Here is a 21,394-nt window from a genome sequence, read left to right on the forward strand (position 1 = left end):
TGTAGATGTTGCTGCAGCATTTGTTGAAATAATTATAATTTACCCGCATTTAATTTTTATAACCTTTGTCAATTAATTTTACCAAAGAAGCTGGGTACATGAAGTAAAGATAGCCTCTTCAACAAATGATATGAACTCGATAACTATGTGAAAAAAAATCTGAATCCATAATACAAACCTTATACAGCAGCCAAAGTGTATCAAAAACCTTGAATTCAAATCAGAATTAATAAAATATATTGTGAAAAATATAGACAAAATGCACCAAGATTTGAATCTCAAAGGTGTTTTCAGTGATATAATTCCACTGGTAAAGGCAATAGGAATAAAAATAAATAAATATGACTACTTGGCGTACTGTGGAATCCAGTCAGTATGAGCTGTAGTTCAGCGGTCATCTCTAAATCGCATTATGTGTCCAGTCTATCTGATTTTCAAGACCTTGGCAAACGAGACAGCTTCCCTGATTCTTGATCATCCATGGAGATCGGAACTCCAGATTCCTTCTCTCACTTGAGTGAAATGTGATATTCCAAGCATAGCTGCTGGGATCATTGTTTGCTTCAACTTGTATGAAAAACATTAAGGTTCATTTTCGGTAAAGTAAGAATAGACCTGCCATATGACCCAGCAATATTATTTCTTAGTACATACCCCCAGTACATACCCCAAAAACATATAAATAAACTAAGTTCATTTACATGAAATAAATAAAATCAATAAATGATTTGATAAATATGTTTTATATATTTATTATAGTATTATTTAACTACAAAAAAGACTTTTTTGCCTTTTATAAGAGAGAAATATGCAAATCAAAATAAATTGAGACAATTATTGAAAGTGTATTACAAGGTAAGATAATAGATGAATGAACAAAACTAAGTAAAAATAAACCACTGGGGTATTAACAACAAAACTAAAATTACCAGAAGGGAAGAGGGTGGAAAGCAAGGGTTTAGGAGTACTATGGGATTGTTGTGAGTTATTAAAATAAGGAAGAGTAAAAAGTAGGAAAATAGTTCCAGAAGCTATTTTTCATAGTGCCCAAGCTCAATCCCATCATCACACGCTCCCCTGAGTACCTCCAGGAGTAAGTCCTGAACTCATTGGTTGATCAAGTTAGTGGGTACTCCTGAGTACCTGTGTGGTGCAAGAGGCCATGCTTGAATAATAATAATACCTCTATGAGGTATTATTATTATTACATAGAGGTATTATTCATTATTCTTGAATAATGAATAATACCTCTATGTATGTATGGAACCAAATAAAACAAAACTGTTTAAGATTTAATCCTTTAATTAAAAAAGACTAGACTTATTCACATACACAAGCCTATATCATGGAAGCATTAAAAAATTGTTTAAAGAAACAAACTGGTTTTACTTTTAAGGGCTTTTGAATTTGTGTATAAGGTTTAAATCAACTAGTAAATTTATATAAAATTTCTGGTATTGGGCCAAGAATGTGGAAATAGAACCAGTTGTAAAGTATATAGATGGCATATGTAGGTTCTTGGGTTTAATACTTGGCACTGACAAAAAAACAACAACACTACTGTATTATCAATTTAAGTACATTGAGAACCAAAAGAAATTTGAAAAATTACACTTTCAAACCAATGTAGGTAGTACATATTTGCATTTCTTGGGGTCTTTAATATATATCATGAAGGATTTTCGCTCAAATAACTATAATATTTTAAAATGTATTACTAAAATATATACTTTAATGCTCTTTCAAGTAGATTTAAAGTAAATTTTACCATTTTCTTTATAGTACATAGAAATTAAATGGATATTTCTATATAAACATCTTCCATAGAACTTTATTACTTCCAGGTTGTGTAGCTTTTTTAATATTGATTTTGTAGAATTTTCTAACTCTTTGGACTTGTTTTCTTTAAAAAGAAAATTTTCCTTCACTAATTTCACCGATATGATTTTTTAAACTTGGGTAATTGTACTGCATAGGAAAAACACGCTATACTGTTATTTATTAGAAATGGTGAGAGTAAATATATTTTTCTTCAGTCTTACAGAAAACATCGTATAGTATATTAATTATCCATTTAAAATTTGATAAAGTTCCTATTTCCTGTTCATTACAAACTATTATCATGCATAGGTATTGGATTTTTTTCATTATTTCTCAATATAATAAAATAATTATCTTTGCATCTGTTGTTGACACAACTATGTTATAGGGTAGAGATGTATAGCAGCATGTATTTAAACATTTATACTGATAAATCATTGTGTAATATAAATGCCAAGGACCCAAATTTTACTGTAATTCTAAGAATAACAACAACATAATAACTAAGTGCTTTTCAAACATTATTATTTTCATTCTGAACAACAAACATACAAATTGGGAATATGAGTATTTTCTAAATGGCAGATCTAGGAATTGAATTTTATTCTCAAATCCAGCTTTGGATTCTTAGCCAAAGAGACTGAATGTGTCTTGAGTGTCAGGGGAGGAAACATTAATACGAGATCAACTATATGTTTGATCAAACAAATATTAAAAGGGAACAGAAAAATTATGAATGAAATTATCATTTACATTTACAGTATGTTAAATCACAATACATTCATAAAGATTTAAAATGGAGATAAAGAGAAAGACAGTTAGACAGTCAAAGAACCCCCTAGTAGTAGGAAGTAGGCAATTTTGGTTTGCATTGTAGTGTTGGAAAGTATCATTTAAGAGTATTGTAAATCACTATAGCAGTAAAAATGGGGTGGAGGAAAAGAGAATTGTCCTGAACCAGGCAATTAGAGATAGTCAATCACCTTGTATTTTTGTATTAAAAGCGTCATAATACTAGGGCTTTATAAAAGTAATTAGCTTGACAAAAAGTTTACAAATGCATTAAAAACTGGGGTGCTAATGTGTTTCATAGAATATAGTTAGCACAAGCAAACAATTAGAATAGGAAGCCACAGGTTGACTGTACATAACTCATATTTTTATCAATTTAGGTAGAAAATACACTGAATCTGCAGATTTATTTGGGAGATATGGACATTTTATTAATATTAGTCTTAATCTGTGAATAGTGATTGTCTTTCTATTTATTTGTATTTCCAGTTTCATCACTATTTTACAAATTTTTATTTGCAGATCAGGTCTCTCTGGTTAAATTTATTCCTCAATATTTTATCCATTTGGTGCTTTTATAATGGGATTATTTTCTTAATTTACTTTCTGATAGATTGTTTTTACCATAGACATACAACTGTTTTTTTCATACTTATTGATCTTTATAATCTGAAACTTTCCTGAATTCTTTTATTAATTTTAACAGGGTTCCTGAGGATCGTCTTTAAGTTTCCTATGTATAAATCATGTCCTCTGTAAATGGAAACAATCTTATTTGTTCCTGTCTCTTTATTAGACACAGTCTTTTGCTGGTTTCTCTGAATTTCAGTAGCATTAAAAAAAAAGATTTAATCAGTCAAAAAGAAGAATTTGAAAACAACAGATTGATACCTACTGGCATTTTCACTAATATTGTCTTGTCCTAGTTTTGTTATTGTATAATACATAATTTATTTCCTAAGTATCATTTTATACCAATTCAATTGGGCCTTCTGAGATTTGCCTGATATCTTCGGGGCAAACTTTAAAAAAAAAGTTTAGGGACCACAGAATATAAAGGCATGAGAAGTCAACTTTCTCCCTAGAGGGTAAGAAAATGCTGAGCTCTTGAGTCTCTGGCCCTTTCAGAACCAGCAAAGCAGTTTTTCCCAGGGGAAGCAGAGGACATTGAAAGTCAAGCGCAAGCCCTCCTCTCTGAAAGCTGGAGTAAAGAAGACACAGGCAAACCTAGAAATATTCTGTTTTGCCAGAGAATACGGTTTCCACACAGTAAGTTTTGCTTCACCAGGAAATGAAGGTACCAGCACAATATTGGACAACCTGACAGAACAGGAATTGTGGTGGCCCTAAAACTGGTTCTGCAACTGCAAACTGAGACTTAATTTTGAGGAAAGAGACTTAAAGAAAAAGGGGAAGAGAGATGAACAGGGTCCGAAGGAGATACACAGGTCAAAATTGACACTAGACTCCCATGCTCCTGGTTTTCAAGGAATTGAAGTACAATATCATGTAGGGATATTTAGAGCATCCTTCATTCAGGAGAACATCAGGAGAATGAAATTTTGGGAGAGCAACAGGAGGGGGAGGGTCCCAGTCACACTCACTTGATTACCATTACTAGAAATCTGCTCCAGCCTGCTTTTTATTGCCTTGCCTTTTTTATTTACCAACAGTTCCTAATTCTCTTTATGTTCTTTCCTTTATTTTCTTTGATTCCGCCTTCCCCTCTAAATTCAGTCAGGTCTCTTAGTATTCATTTCAGTCTCTGTTTTCATTTTCTCTTCACATCTATATTCTGAACCTATAATCTTCTGTTCTCCCCTGTATACTCTCTCTCTGTCTCTGTCTGTCTGTCTCTGTCTCTTTGTCTTTCTCTCTTTCTGTGTGTGGGGTAGGGAGGGGGTGTTGTGTCTCTCTTCTACCTTTTCCATCTAGATTTCATGCCCCTTGCTCAGCTTCTTTCAGAGCAGCAGAGTTTTCCAGGTAAAGCAAGATTTCAACACTTACAATTAATCTTATTCTCTACTACCATCATTATTTATTACTTCTTACCCATTTCTTTTCTCTAGAACATATTAAATGGTTTCACAACCAAGGCAATAAAACTCAAGGATTAATAAATCCTGCTACAAGTGACCTCAGAGCGCAGAGCCAGGAATAATTATGTGAGCATTATGTGTGACCCCAAAACAAATCAAATTTAAATGTTAAGATGATTTCTATATAGCCCTTTTATAAACGTTTATTTAGTTCTCAAATTATTGAGAAGCCTCTGCATAAATGTGGCTCTTATAGACATTAATCAATAGTCTTATAGGTCAAAACACTGATAATTCCTTGTACAAGTATGATTAGAGATCACAATGGCCACGTAAAAGGCTGTGGTAAGTATTCTTCGGACAATAAAATGGTCAATAAGAGCTTAATAAATTAATAAAATGAAAATAACAACTGGGAAAAAGAAGGTGGAATGATACAAATGGAATTTAGAGGAATAACATGGGGTCACAATGAAAGCACAGACATTCTATCCTTTAAATCCTTGATTTAAAATAATTGTTTTAAATTTTGGTCATGATTTCTGAGCCTAATGTGCTACTTGTCCTTAAATTCTCTATCAGTGTCCGGTACTGACTTAACTTTCTGGTTGAAGTAGTCATACTGATATTTAAATCAGAATTCCTTTGCCTTTGCTGTCTGAAATAATACCATGACATTATGGTGTATATATACACATATGCATATATAGGTATAGGTATATATTCATTTTCCCCATCCACCTGAAAGTCATTGAAATTTTTGGATCTGACTATGCATATATTTTATCTCATATGACAAGTTTGAAAATTGTTTCTTTCACTGTCTCTTCTTTCCAAAACTGATAAGTTGCATACCAATAGTATTATTTCATACTCTCTCAGAGATATCTTTGGTATTTCCCATCTTTTTAATTTATTCTTAGTAAAGTGTTCTGACTTCCCCTCTATATCTCACTGTATCTCTTCTATAGCATACTACATCTTTAGCAGTCTCAAATCTATTACCATATATGTTCTTATTGTCACTATCACATTTTTTAAATATATATATTTCTTCCTGATGTCTTCTTTCCTAAACTTTTATAGATTGAGTAATCTGATTACATTATTGATGTGGGATATTATCTTTTCAATTCCAGTATGACAAAAGTGTTAGATTATGTCTAGCTAAAATTCTACACCCTTACTTTAACTAAATTTTTTTAATTTTCTATATATTTACTGGAATAATCAAAACATACTTTCAATTCCACATTCCAGTTTGCAATTAATTTTAATTATGTGTAATTTATAATAAAACTTCTCTCCTAAAAACTTTATTGCTATACTTCTTTTCCTAGAGAAATTACTGATACTAGCTCTCAGTATCATTATTATTGGCTTATACTTTCAATCCAGTCTTTAATTTCTAAAAACCCAGTAAAAACAACTTTGCTTTTCCTCATCAAATAACTCTAACATCTAAAGGTTTTTGTGGGTTCATAACTACTATAATTGAGGAGTACTCATGATTTTTAAAATTCCTTTTTTTTTTCTGAAAGCAGTTTTGATGAAAACTTTTCATCAAAAGTTTATGTTGAAATTAAGAACGCAGATAAACTTTTATTTCTCATGAAATAATTTAGTGATGCCTTTGTTATCTTCTGGGATGATTAACAATTTTGAATAACTTTTTGTTCTTTTTAATCTTGTTCCTATGAATTCAGTATAAAAAGTCACACAGAAGAAGCTGTAGATAGTACTTGCCGTGCATGCAGCCAACTAGGTTCAATTCCTGGATCTCATATGGTCCTCTGAGCACCACCAGGAGTAACCCCTGAGTATTGCCAGCTGTGACCAAAAAAAAAAAAAAACAGAAAAAAGTTACAAAGGACCAGCCTGTGATACTTTACTGAAGGTCCTTTGAATACAGGAGGATTTCTCTCATTAAATATGCTTTGAGGTTAGTACGTTTTCTTTGAAGTTATCAGTTAGAAGTGAGGAAGAGATAAAGGGTCAGTTTGTTCCTGGTATGCAAAATACAGTGTTATAGAGTCTTTTAATAATAGAAATAACTTAATCAATTCCCCATCTTCTCAAGCCTTAAATCTGCCTTATGCTCCTGAATATTTCTAGGTAGGAAACATAATGCTTAAACTTTTATAATGTCAGATGCACAAAAAGTTTAATTTTTATTCCTCAGTAAATAAATATATCAGTATTACATTTTCATTATAACTTTTGATCTTTTTTCTTAAATGTTTTATCATTCTATATTTAATTGAATTAATATTGGTATACAGAACTCTATGTGCTTCAGAATAACCATTTAAAAATCTGCAAATTTTTCTTCACTCTGTCCCTAAGATGGCAGTATTATTCTTTCTCTTTACCCACTTTTAAAGATATTCAAAGAATACAATTATTGATATAGCATAGATAATATTGTGTAAATATATATGACTATAGTATTGTAAATAGATAAAATTTGATACAGAAATATCCATTCATAGGGTGTTTCCACTTTATTGAGGTGATTTACTTAATTTATTGAATAATATGGATATTCCTTTATAGCTTCAAAACTTGTTCGTGAATGCCATTTTAATTCATTTATATTTTAGAATATGTTTAAATACATTTAAAAAATTTAAATTTAACGTTCTCTCAGTCTTTGATTTTATAATTTAGTTAAATAACACTTGGTGCTTGAATATTTTACTAATTAATTTTAATGAAGTAAAGTGAAAAGAATATTCAGAAAACAAAGTATAAATAAGCAGTGAAAGAACAAAGTGAGAATATTACACATTTAAATATTTATTAGGATTTTTGTGTGCCAAAAAATGTGCTTGCATTGGTCAAATACATGGGTTATATATTTACCATCCTGGTTCTTACAAGCGAAATACTTGATACAAAGAATGTTGTGCTAGAATTAACTCCTTCTCTCTTCTTCAGCTACTGAAAGTCAGTCTCCTCACTACAGTAACTGCCAATGCTGTCCTATAGCAACAGTTCCCTCTCTGTTGAAGTCTCTGCGTTCCTCCTGAATTGTTTCGTCAGGGACCCCATCTGGCAGCGCTGGCTGTCCTGGCCCCTCACTCTGCTTTTCCTGCTGGCCATGGGGGCCAATGCCACCCTCTTAATTACTATCTGGTTGGAGGCGTCTCTGCACGAGCCACTGTATTACATGCTCAGCCTCCTCTCTCTGCTGGACATTGTGCTCTGTCTCACTGTCATTCCCAAGGTCCTGGCTATCTTTTGGTTTGACCTCAGGTCCATCAGCTTCTCGGCATGTTTCATTCAGATGTTCATCATGAATAACTTTCTGCCCATGGAATCATGCACCTTCCTAGTCATGGCCTATGACCGCTATGTGGCCATCTGCAAACCTCTTCGTTATTCATCCATAATCACTGACCAATTTGTGGCAAAAGCTGCTGTCTTCGTCCTCCTCAGGAATACATTAATGACTGCGCCTATTCCCATCCTCTCTGCCCGGCTCCATTATTGTGGAAAACATATCATTGAGAACTGTATCTGTGCCAACCTCTCCGTGTCCAAGCTCTCCTGTGACAATGTGACCCTTAACAAAATCTACCAGTTAATTGCAGCCTGGAGTCTTATAGGTTCTGATCTTGTCCTCATTTTTCTTTCCTATACCTTCATTCTTAAAGCTGTCCTTAGACTCAAGGCAAAAGGAGCAGCGGCCAAAGCACTGAGCACATGTGGCTCCCACTTCATCCTCATTCTCTTCTTCAGCACTATCCTGCTTGTTTTTATCTTTACACACATGATCAAGAAAAAGGTTTCTCCTGAGATCCCTGTGTTACTCAATGTTTTGCACCATGTAATTCCTGCAGCTCTCAATCCCATTGTCTATGGGGTACGGACCCAAGAAATTAAGCAGGGGATTTGGAAATTACTAAAGAGGGGTAGGTGATAGCACGGGAAAAGATGTTTTTCTTGCTTTTCTCCTCTTTATTAGCAACACTTAAAACCATTATTTGAGAACCATGGGGCAGGAAAAGAGGCATAGTCTCTCTGAACATGCCCAGTGAGAATTATGTGGTTTCCTTCATTACTTTGAGTCACATATTTTCTTTCATCATTCAATGGTTTTCCAGCAGATATTGAAGATATATATGCATAATATCTCAACATACTACCAGATCTGCATCTGTGAATCTTTAGTACTTTTTTTTGAGGGGGGGGCTTTTTGGGTCACACCCAGGGATGCTCAGGGGATACTCCTGGCTCTGCACTCAGGAATTACTCCTGGCTGTGCTTGGGGGACCCTATGGGATGCTGGGAATCAAACTCGGTTGGTCGCGTGCAAGGCAAATGCTCTACCCACTGTACTATTGCTCCAGTCCCTGCATCCATGAATTTTTGATGAGCCAAACAGCAAACATATTAGTCTGTTGAAATAATATTAACAGAATAGTCCTGTTAAAATTCCCAGTTTGAGCCAGTGGAAAATGCTGAGATATATTGAATTGAACTTTGAAAAACAAATCAAAAACTTTTAAGTTAAAATCATTTTAACATGATCATTATGCTTTAATTTTTTCCAATAAAACAATTAAAATTAGTCATTTAAAATAATTTAGTCATTTTATTTCCAGCCTAGAACATTAAAAAGGAAATCTGACATGAATATATTTTGATGCTGTTAAACAAAATATAGATAACATAGAAGAAAAAACAAAAATATCTCACATCAATTATATTTTAGTGTCATAGTTATTTTAAAACATATTTGAAGAATTTGGTACTATGTACTACAGGAGAGAAAGTAATTTATTTCTCCAGATGAAGCAAGCATACTACACACAAATAGTATAAGGATTAATAGGCAGAATACAAGAAATATACATATAGATTATCATGGGCTACATTCTAGAAGCATAAAAGACCTTTATTCAAGTTAGAGAATAGAATATAATTCTCTTTAACATTCATATTCCAGTATATGTCAATGAATCATGAATCACGAAATCCCATTGATCATCAAATGGCTCGAGCGGTCTCAGTAACCTCTACATTCGTCCTATCCCTAAGATTTTAGAAGCCTCTAAGGGCTTTCAGGGTCAGGGGAATGAGATTCAGCTGGTTACCAGCTTTGGCATTTAGATACACCATGAGAAGCTTGCGAGCTTGTCCCAGGTGGGTAGGAAGCTCTCAATAGCTTATAATTTTCTCCCAGAGGGAAAAGAAGGTTATAAAATATCACACAGCCGCAAAGCGGCCACGCACTTCTGGGAGCTTCCTTTTAAGTCTCTGGATGTTGGCCGTTGATGGGATTACACACACCTGGGTTCCTCTGCCGGTACCTTCATGCATGCAGCCTGTCCGAACATGTGAAGAGGGGCCTTGAGCATGGCTGTGGCTAGGTTCTGGTGGTCTTCGGGCGCTGGGAGTTCTGCTCGGGGCAGGGAGGGAACCTGGAACCCATCCCCTCCGAGGGGCCCCGGGGAAGACAGCCAGGAGTGCGGCAAGAGAACTCAATCAATACTTCTATTATACATAAGCCAAAAATCTTTGGGCACCTTTCTCATTCTTTTCCGTAAAGATTCCACACCAAATCCTGAAAAAAATATTCAGCCTTGAAATTTCACCTTTTCTCGCTGTCACACCAGAGTCAAAGCCATCTTGTCATCATTCTGGATTACTAACAAATGAAGGGAGCTGTACCCAAACTACCATATGCAATTTTCATAGGTTTGTCCAAATACAATAGCCAGAGTGACTAATCTGAGTATTTGATAGATCAGTCATGTTATTGCTAAAAGCTAGACTTTTCAAGTCTTCATGACACTTATAGAATAAGTAATAAACTATAAAGGAATATAACACCCTAGACAATCTGACCATCATACAAATATTACTTCCTCCTTAAATCTATTCAGTATAACTGTCCTTAGCAGTTTGTCAAAAACATGGACCAAGGATCTGAGAAATAGAACAGTGGGTAAAACAGGGAGGAAAGTACATGACCACAATCTTGTCTCTGGAATCTTTGCTTGCTTCTCTGTACACATAGGTCTCAAAACCATTGACTATTCATACAATGAGTTAAAATAATATCTAATATTATTTTTAAACATAAGAATGAACCAAATATTGCATTGGGGGCTTCCTTATTCTAAAATATTGTTAGGTTTTTAATTGAAAATTCATATTGCATCAGGATCTTGTATTTGTATTATTAGTATTTGATAAGTTAGTTAACCCTATGATATGTACTAGGGAAAATTCAGACTCTAGGCCAGAATCATCTAAAACTCACCCCCTAGAGAAGTGAAGAATTTTTATAGCCCTGGTTGTACTGATGACCTGGTGCTAAAGTATAGTTTGCACTTACTGAATCAGAAATTAACCTTTACTGGACCATCTGTAGGTTCCTCACAAGGATTCAGGTAATGTATATGTGTGAAAAACTTTTCTGGTTATTTTCTTGTGAAAATTTATAGGAGCTTATAGTTTAGATGTCCCTAGTCATTGACTGAAGGCTCTCCAATGAGAAAAGATTTTTTAATTAAAGCACTTTGGAGGCCAATAGAAATTTTTGAATTACTAAACATTAATTATAGAATTTAATGTAATAGAATAATTTAATTAGAATAATTTAATTATTACTTAATTATTGAATAGAGTTATTAAATATGGTTAGACATGTTTGCAGACAAACTGTAATGGGAAGTTTTTGCTTTCTAGATTAAGAAAGATTTGGAGAGAAATATAGCTAATTCCTACATGTTATTTATTTCGTAAATACATGATATTCAGGCTGGAGCGATAGCACAGCGGGTAGGACATTTGCCTTGCACGAGGCTGACCAGGTTCGATTTCTCCGCCCCTCTCAGAGAGCCCAGAAAGCTAGTGAGAGTATCCCTCCCGCACAGCAAAGCCTGGCAAGCTACCTGTGGCATATTCAATATGCCAAATACAGTAACAACAAGTCTCACAATGGACATGTTACTAGCGCCCGCTCAAGCAAATCAATGAGCAACGGGATGACAGTGATAGTGTTTTTTTTTAAACAAATAATTTACTTGGGCTGTAATTTTTGTACATAATTCCCACTGCTCTGTGTCCACTATGCTCAAAACAATACCTAAATATGTTAGGCTAATAATTTATAAAATATTCAATAAATGATTTTATATATGCTAGTTACTAGAAACATAACTCAGAAATGGTTCTTGTCCTCTATTTCTTGTTTTTTCAACAAAGAGAAGGGAGAGGGCATATTTCATGCAAGATTACATGGGCTGAGCAACAGCACAGAATATTACCATAATATGGAGCTAGGGAGATAGTAATTTGGGTAGAGTGCTTGCTTTTCATATGGCTAACCCAGATACAATCACTGGTACCCCATATGGTTCTCTGTGATCCACCAAAAGTGATCTCTGAGCACAGAGCAAGGAGTAATCTCTGAGTACCAATAGGTGTGTAGTACACAAAAAAAGAATTAAACAGAATATTACCATAATATGGTTGTGGCTTAGAGGTCACATTAGATCATATTGCTCAGGACTTGCTGTCACTGGATTTCTTGGTTCTTCTCTGTGAGACCAATATCTTACATATCTGAAACGTCCAAGGTATCACTCCTTACTTATTTGTCTATTGCATTGATATGAAGATTCTCCATATAAGTAGCTTGGGCTTTCTCACACAAAATATTTTGAGTAAAATAGACAATACCTTAAATAACTAATCCAAGAGATTCAGGTAAAAGCCTCAAAGTTTTTAATATAACCAAAAAAAATAATATTATCTAAGAATTCAAGCCCAAGTATCCAAGAATAGATGAATGGATAAAGAAACTATGGTATATATATATGTATATATATATATTTATATATATGATGGAATACTATTTTACTTTAAGAAGATATGGAATAATGCAATGTTCTCATACATGGATAGAACTGTAGGAGTATCATGCTGAGTGAAGTTATTCAGAAGGAGAGGGACAGCTGCAGAATTATCCCTCTGGTGTGCAGAAATAAAAAAACATAAAAGGGGTATAATAAATGCCCAAAGGCAACATGAACCAACATGGTAGAAAGCTGACCACGGGGAGGGGACATGGTGCACTGGGAAAATGGAGGAGGGAATAAAGCATTCTTGAGAAAATGTGTGCTTGAATTTTTATGCATAAAACCCTATAATAATGGTTTTATAAACCACAGTGCCTAAATTACCATTTTTAAAAAGAATTCAAGTGATCATACTATAAAATAAAATGAAGAATCACATCAGATTTGTGGAGAGCCTCCACAGGACGTGCTTCGTAAATAACACCTGTTCTTGTCAATTTCACCGTGCTTTGAAAACAGGATGTCCTGTCACGCCCACAAGGTGTAAGAAAACAGGATGTCCTGTCACGCCCACAAGGTGTAACTAACCTATCAGATGCAGACATGTGGGCGTAAGCAGGCAGCGAGAGGTATATAAGGGAGGAGGTCACCTAGCTAGTGGGTTCTCCCTCATGCGTCCCTTTTCCTCCTTACTCCACGTCCCCGTTCCTGATTTCTTCTCTAACGCATGAGAAAGTTCCTAAATAAATCGCAGCCAAAAGGATCTCCGAGTTGCGTGTTTCTTCGCTGGACGAAGCGGCGCGCGACAAGATTCAATATTAATGGATTATACATGATATTAAATCTTGACTGGCAGGCTCCACATAGGTGTGGTGATGAGTATTACTTGAGATCAACTACAAAGAATAAAGTTTCACAAGTTATAAAGCAATTAAGTTTTAAAATGTTCATAGACTGCGGTTCAAACTCACGTGGAGTTCCCAAATTGAAACATTAAAAATAAAATTTAATGAAATATACTAATCTATTGGGATTCAAGACACTGGAAATTAAGTAAGAACAGACTCCTAACTGTGTGGGCCTTATAAGCCCTAGTTTGTTTCTTTGAAATAGTTCCCAGGCTGAGTTCACAGACAAAGGTATGACTCTGGTAGAGCTAAGTGGAGTCCTTGAGCTGAGGGGATGTTGTTGGCACAATAAAACCAAAGCAGTATGAACTTATAGAACATAAAGGGCAGCACAGACTGACAGCTCTGAAAAACTGCAAAAGATAGCCCTCAACTGGCATGCTATGACCATGTGAAGAAAATGCTCAAAGAATGGGGAGGAAGCAAGACAGAATAAAGACAGAATAGCATTCATATCTGACAAAGGGCATGAAATAAAATCTGCTCCTATTGACCAGAAAAGAAAATCTCACAACCTCACCCTTCATAATATATTGGGTAGAATATTTTAAACAATTCTGTTTGCATAATAAAGCAAACTTTTGTTCTGATCCCTTCCAACAAATTTTAAGAATAAAGCTCAAAATAATGAGTTTACTTTCTAAAGTATCTTATTGCATTCCAAATAAAATTTAACATGGTCATAAAAAGAAAACTATATGATACTGTTCCCAAAATGTCAAACTTCAACACTTGATATTCGATTTAAAAAATCATTTGATATAGACATAAGTACAAGAAAACAGAACTCAAAGTTATAGGATTAAGGAAATTTTTTAACTAAATTCAACTGAAGTGTAAGAATTAAGGGCTGGAGTGATAGCACAGCAGTAGGGTGTTTGCCTTGCATGCGACCGACCTGGGTTCGATTCCTCAGCCCCTCTCAGACAGCCCGGCAAGCTACCAAGAGTATCTCGCCCACACCGCAGAGCCTGACAAGCTACCCATGGAGTATTCTATATGCCAAAAACAGTAACAACAAGTCTCACAATGGAGATATTACTGATGCCCGCTTGAGCAAATCGATAAGCAACGGAATGACAGTGACAGTGATAGTAAGAATTAACAGGAAAGATGGGGCTGGAATGATAGCTCAGCAGGTAGGGCATTTGCCTTGTACATGGCCGACCCAGGTTCTATTCTCAGCATTCCGTATGGTCCCCTAAGCACTGGTAGGAGTTATTTCTGAGTGCAAAAGCCAGGAGTAACCCCTGAGCATTGCTGGGTGTGATCCAAAAAAGAAAAAAAAAGAATTAGAAGAAAAGAATATTTTTTAAAATTTTTATTATATCACCATGTGGAAAGTTACAAAGTTTTCAGGTTTATGTCTCAGTTATAGCAATATTCAAACACCACCCCTTCACCAGTGCCCATATTCCACCACCAAAATCCCCAGTATACCCCCCATCCCCGCCCCCCACCCCCAACTGTATAACTGATGAATTTCACTTCATTTTCTCTTTACCTTGATTATGTTCCATATTGCAAAACAAAACTCACTATTGTTGTTGGAGTTTCCCCCCAAGAAAGACAGCCCTACTAAGGAAGCATTTGATAATTGGTTTTCCATTAAAAGATTGTATGTATTCAGTTTTTAGAAAAGGTTCGGATGTGTTCCAGTCCCACAACCTGGAGCTGTGTTAGTTGCTGCTCAGTGTCGCCAGGGCTCCATCTGGAGAAGGTGTGCCTGCTGTACCTCCTCCGTCTGGATCCCCGGTGTTGCTGGCCCGGTTTCGGGTCTGGAGCATTCCTCCAGCCGCATTGCTCACCAGACTGCCTGGCCTAGAAGAAAAGAATATTAAAACAAATGTTTAAAGTTAATAAACTAGTCAGTATGTTAAAAAAATGCATATGATATAGAAAACACGTTTTAAAAGATTCAGGGTTAACTTTCAAGATATGTAAACCACAACATCTGAAAAAAATACAATGATGAGAGAGCTAAAGAAAAAATTACAGAAGGAAAAATGTATTTTTAAAGTTAAAAAAAGAAAGGGGAAATATATTAATGTTGGAGAAGAAACAGAACCACGTACTACAGATCTTTCTATATAATAAAGCTGACATCCTTGATCCAATGAAAACAATTCCATAATTTATCTCTTTAGAGAGAAATTTTAAGTTAGATTTATATATATTTAACATTTGTAAGGTATGTATGGAATCACTCTAGGTGGTACTAGAAGGCCATTAGGGCAGCTAATCCAGTTAGTGGCCTCTGCCCCAGGGAGGTCTGAAGTCACCAAGTTCTCCTTGTAGTCTGGGACCATGTAGTGCTATGGATTAGCCCAGAGCTTTGTATATGTGCTCTGACATTTTGGGTCTCAACACCAATCAGAAGTTAAGCATGAGTGGTATTCAGAAATACTTGGGACTTGGGGCTGGAGCAATAGCACAGAAGGTAGGGCGTTTGCCTTGCACACGGCCGACCCGGGTTTGATGCCCAGCATCCCATACAGTCCCCTGAGCACTGCCAGGAGTAATTCCTGAGTTCATAAGCCAGAAGTAACCCCCTGTGCATCACCGGGTGTGACCCAAAAAGAAAAAAAAAAGAAATACTTGGGACTAGTACAGTAGGCTTCCCAGCAAAACAGGTTTTCATAGTATACACTGGAGTCGAATGTTCATAGACTCTACTTCATACTACTACTTCATAGGTTATGCGAAAATCTATGAGACAACTTAAAACTGGTCTAGTTAATATTGAGAGCCCTTGGGATATTTATAAGGATAACATGATATTTTAATTTTCAAAGCTGATGGATTGGAGCAATAGCACAGCGGTAGGGTGTTCACCTTGCATGCGGCTGACCTGGGTTCAATTCCTCTGCCCCTCTTGGTGAGCCCGGCAAGCTACTGAGAGTATCTTGCCCCCACAGCAGAGCCTGGCAAGCTACCCATGGAGTATTCAACATGCCAATAGCAGTAACAAACAAGTCTCACAGTGGAGATGTTACTGGTGTCCCTCGAGCAAAATCGATGAGCAACAGGATGACAGTGACAGTGATATTGCTGTAGAAAATATAAAGCTCACAATAACTCTTTACTCTTTACTATCTTAACCACAAAGATATGCAAATAGATTATGAAAGAGAGGGCTTGGAGGTTGGGGGAAGTGGACAGAAAGAATTCTGCATACAGTGGTGGAAGGATTTGACATTTTGCTGGTGGGTGTAGTGTGGAAACTATAGAGTTAAAACTTAAACATTTATACTCCTATAAATGTTAAAAATATTACCTCAATGAAATAAATAAATAAAAATAGACACCTTTGTGCTCTTGTGAAACAGTTCCTAAATAAGATCCCTAGAGAAAACTTAAAGAAGTTCCCAGAAGATGGAGTCCCTTAGGCTCCAGAGTTATAACTACCCCAGAAACGATGGGACTAACCACATCTCCAATATCAGAAGATTCAAATCCATGCTTCACAGTCTCTGTACGTGAGTCAGGGGAGTGGGTACTAATCAGCTATACCAAGATTAGTCAGAGTGCGGGAGGTAATTTTTTTGTATAGGTCTGTATGCCTGTCCATTTCCAAAACAATCCTGCAATAATAGTTTGAACACCAGGTAATAACCGCATCCTATCTCAGGTCAGGAAGTACATTTGAGAGCCTGTGCTCCAAGACCTTCAACGTTTTGTCCTCCACTTTTCTGTCTTTTCTGCTCTTTGACTGGATGAAACAGGAATGCATAAAAACTTGGGTTTGTCCAGAAGAAATTACTAGATCAAGGGAATTGGGAAGCGTATACTAAAGTCCTATAAAGAAAATTTAGGAATATGAACATTAAGGTACTGGAGGACAAAGAGTCTACCTACAAATGCTTGAATTTTAGGATTAAATGTTATCCATATAATTTAAGATATTGAGAATGACGGCCACAAATGACGGTCAGCAGGTTTTAGAAATTAGATAAATCTAAGGAATTTCTGAAAACTACCACTACCCAATATAGAAAATTATGCCCAAAATATCATCAAAGTATCTATCAAAAGACGCGTACAATTATATCTGAAGTTATACCTCAGAAAGATATCTTATAGGTCTAAGTTTTATAAAATTAGGTAACATCCAACAACCCTTCCTTTCTGAAAATAATAGTTCCAGGTACTGAGATGTAGGTATATCTTGAAACTGGGGCAAAAATAACTTGAGCTACAGGGTTTCTATGCTAGACTTTTTTGCCCCATTTTGGGCGGGCCACACCTGGAAATGCTCAAAGATCACTTCTTATCACTCAGAAGACCATATGTAATGCAGGGAATTAAACCAGAGTTGGCCACATGCAAGATCAGCTCTCAGACCTTTCTTCAGCACCTCTACATTAGCCTTTAACCTTCAACTTTCCTGGCCTCTTCATCCTTGCCTTGGTTGAAGTCAGCAATTCTTACCTCTTGGGTTCTCGTTCTAGAGCTACTGTTAGCAAACTGCAATAGAGAAAGGAAGGGGAAAGAAGAAAATTCTTCTTTACTTACAGGAATAATAGATTTTCAGTGATTAGAAATTAAATATGAATTAAACAATAGGTAAAAAACATTCTAGAGAAAAAGAAAGAGTCAGAGTAGGAAAAGAAATAAAATACTGTGTTCCGTATTGGAAAATAAGGACAATTATTGGAAACAATTATCCCAGGGACTGGAGAGATAGTACAACTAGTAAGGTGTTTGTCTTGTATGCAGTTGACCCAGATGCAATCTCCAGTATCCCATACAGTCCCTCAGGTACCTCCAGGAGTAATTCCAGAGCCAGGAGGGACCACTGAGCATCATAAAGTGTGATCCAAAAACTAAAAAAAAGAAGTATTATCTCAAAGTTCCTCGGGAGATAAAATCAGGTTTACTCATTTAGGCCTTCCTCTAAATACTCCTGTCTGAAATTGCCAGATGTTCCAAGTCGGTTCTATCCACTAAAGTCACTTCAAGATTTTCTCTGCATCCTATTAAATGTATTAAATTTAATAGATTTAAATAGCTTCCTATTAAGTCTATTAAATCTTTCGTTTTTCCAGGAAGTATTTTGAAATTCCTGGAGAACTTTCTTGGATATGGTGAGTCTCGAGATTGTGATTTGTAAGAAATAGGTGTAAAAATTTAATAGAGAGTAGGATAAAAAAGGATGTTGGAGAAAGGTCAAATGATCAGATATGAGTTGATGGTGATGGTTTTTAAAGAGGGTACTTAGAATTTATTCTTTTATTGAAATGATATTGGTTTATAACATTATCTAGAATTCAGGTATGCTGGTTTTAATATCAAGGTCTGAATATACTGCTTGTGTTCATTACCAGAACCTAGATTCTTTCTATCACAATACGGTTTATCTTTTTCCCAGTTTACTTACCATTCCTTCCCTCTTCTCATCTGTAATCATTATTTTGTTTTTATAGCTTAGAATTTTGTTTTCTTTTTAATTTTAACATTTTTTGTTTCTTTATGTATACACCATTGAATATATACAGAATCAAGTAACTAGAAAATGTACATACTGCAGATAGAAGTAAAATTAACAGGTTAGTGTAATAAGTTTGGGGCTTAGTAGATGCTCAAACTTACAATTGAATATATGTCAAGAGAAAAAGTGGAGTTGAGTGCACAGAGAGCGTAGGACTTAGGAGGTTTAATTCAGCAGCTCAAGACTGGAAATTACATTTCTCTGGGGTTTTATCTCAATGACATTCTTTATTTACAGTATCCCTATTTGCTGGCCACTTCACCAAAACAAAGCACTTAACTAATAGACAAAAAAAAATTAATTGGTGCATGAAAAATTTGGAGTGCAAAAAGTTAATCTATGAATATAGCTATGGAAGTGTTTTGTAATCTTTATTAAACTTTATGAAATTTTTATTTTGAAGGTATCTGAGGAAAGCAATAAAATGAGACAGGAACATTGTACCAGAAAGATGTACAGTGAGTAAGGTACCACCTTGCATGTAGCCAATCTGGGGTCTATCATTTACATCTCCTGTGATCCCCTGATTACTTCCAGAAATGATCCCTGAACACAGAACCAGGAGTAAGCGCTTAGCAACTGCTGGGTGTGATCCTGCACTGTAGCACTGTCATCCTGTTGTTCATCGATCTGCTTGAGTGGGCACCAGTAACGTCTCTATTGTGAGACTTGTTGTTACTGTTTTTGGAATATCGAATACACCATGGGTAGCTTGCCAGGCTCTGCTGTGTGGGCAGGATACTCTTGACAGCTTGCCGGGCTCTTCGAGAGGGATGAGGAATCGAACTTGGAGCGGCTGCGTGCAAGGCTAGCCTTCTGTGCTAAAACTTAAAAAAGAAAGAAAGAAAAGAAAAAAACAAAAACATAATAGCAGCATAAGTGAATTTTTGTACATGACTCCATAGGTGGGCTGGAGTGATAGCACAGTGGAAGGGCATTAGCCTTTCACACGGCCGACCCGGGTTTGATTTCTCCACCCCTCTCGGAGAGCCTGGCAAGCTACCTGAAGTATCTCAGCCACGCAGCAGAGCCTGGCAAGCTACCCGTGGCATATTGGATATGCCAAAAACAGTAACAATAAGTCTCACATTGGAGATGTTACTGGTGCCCGCTCGAACAAATCGATGAGCAATGGGATGACAGTGACAGTGACTCCATAGGTAGAAGAGAGCAGAAATCTGAGTTGCAAATAGAAGGCAACTGGAGATTGCAGATGCTCAAAATGATCAGTTAGTTTATATGTGTTTGTGGGTGGATTTAGGAAGGAAAAAATCTTAAGACATTCTAAATTAAACGTAAAATAATATACATAACTCTATATCATTGTGATCACACAGAAGATAGCCAGACACATCTTCCTTTTATAACCTTTCACATAAACCCTGCTGGTCAAATTGTGAGGAAAGATATAGAACACCAGGAATCTCAATTTGATCATCTGAAAAATAAAATAGTGAAAGTAGGTCATTTACCCTATCTACTTTAACATATTGTGGGTCACAAATTAAATATGTTTCTAAAATTGCTGACATCACTACTAAAGCATTTTGTACTTTCTGTACACTGTCAGGTATAGCAAGAGGAAAGGAATCAGGGTTTTCTATACCTTTTCTATCTTTTACGAGGGAAGGCTATGCATTAAAGAGCAGTTGGACTTCCTCTTTTCCTGAGGAAGCAGAAAATTAGGAGGAATGAAGAGAGCAGCTTTTGAACAAATATCGGTCCCTCCTTTGAGAGAGAGCCTCATTTCCTAATTGCATCTGTCTCTCTCATAAGAAAAATCTTAGAGGAGTCAGATGAGCAGCACTGGAACTTCATTTGGGGAACAGAAAGGCCACAGGAAACAAAATATCTGTAACACTCCCAAGAATGTATGATTTTAATTGCATGAAAATAATGTTCAGTTCTGAGTTTACAGTTTTATGAAAACTTCCTTGCCACACTGCTTTCACTCCAAAATTATTTTTGCTCCACCAAATTCCATTTCAAAACTACCTATTGTATCATGGAAAGGTTATTTTTATACAGTTGATGGGAAATATATAGTATCATAGAATTCTTTATCAGGTTCAGAGAATTCCTACAAATTTTTCCACTGTTCCCACTTAGATTCAGGATTAGGTTCAGAATTATTTATTAGGTTCAGAGAACTCCTACAAATTATTCCACTGTTCTCACTTAGGTTCAGGATTAAAATTTACATTATATAGCATGGCTATTTGAGATTCTGAGATATTGGTTTCCTTGTTTGTAATATAATGAAAATAAAATTAGATCGATAAATAGGATAAAACCTTAGAATGTTTTGCCATGTGGTAAGAGTTCCAAAATTAACAAATAAATTTATATTCTATTAATGAGCCTAATGAGTTGTAAACAGGGCAGTTCTGAGATTTCTGATAAAAAAAAAAAACACAGTAGTTTCTAAACCTGCAAGATGCCATTTGCAAAGATCTCAGCCTGCATATACAGATTTAGATCATGGACTATAAGAACTGAATGAACTTATTTATAGAGGATGAGCTG

General features: G+C 35.7%; 1 protein-coding gene across 1 annotated transcript; it reads left to right on the forward strand.

The window, feature by feature from the left end:
- The first annotated feature begins 7,629 nt into the window (after nucleotides 1-7,629).
- LOC101548277 (olfactory receptor 56A3-like) lies at nucleotides 7,630-8,577 on the forward strand. The gene has a single exon (XM_012935629.2). The coding sequence runs from the start codon at nucleotides 7,630-7,632 to the stop codon at nucleotides 8,575-8,577; it is 948 nt and encodes a 315-aa protein (XP_012791083.2).
- Nucleotides 8,578-21,394: the final 12,817 nt, after the last annotated feature.

This window comes from Sorex araneus, chromosome 6 (assembly GCF_027595985.1).
Source record: "Sorex araneus isolate mSorAra2 chromosome 6, mSorAra2.pri, whole genome shotgun sequence".
In the NCBI taxonomy this organism is placed as follows: domain Eukaryota; kingdom Metazoa; phylum Chordata; class Mammalia; order Eulipotyphla; family Soricidae; genus Sorex; species Sorex araneus.

Bases quoted from the DNA above. Each gene is read 5' to 3' on its own strand.
- LOC101548277 (XM_012935629.2), top strand. From the start codon at position 7,630: ATGCTGTCCTATAGCAACAGTTCCCTCTCTGTTGAAGTCTCTGCGTTC.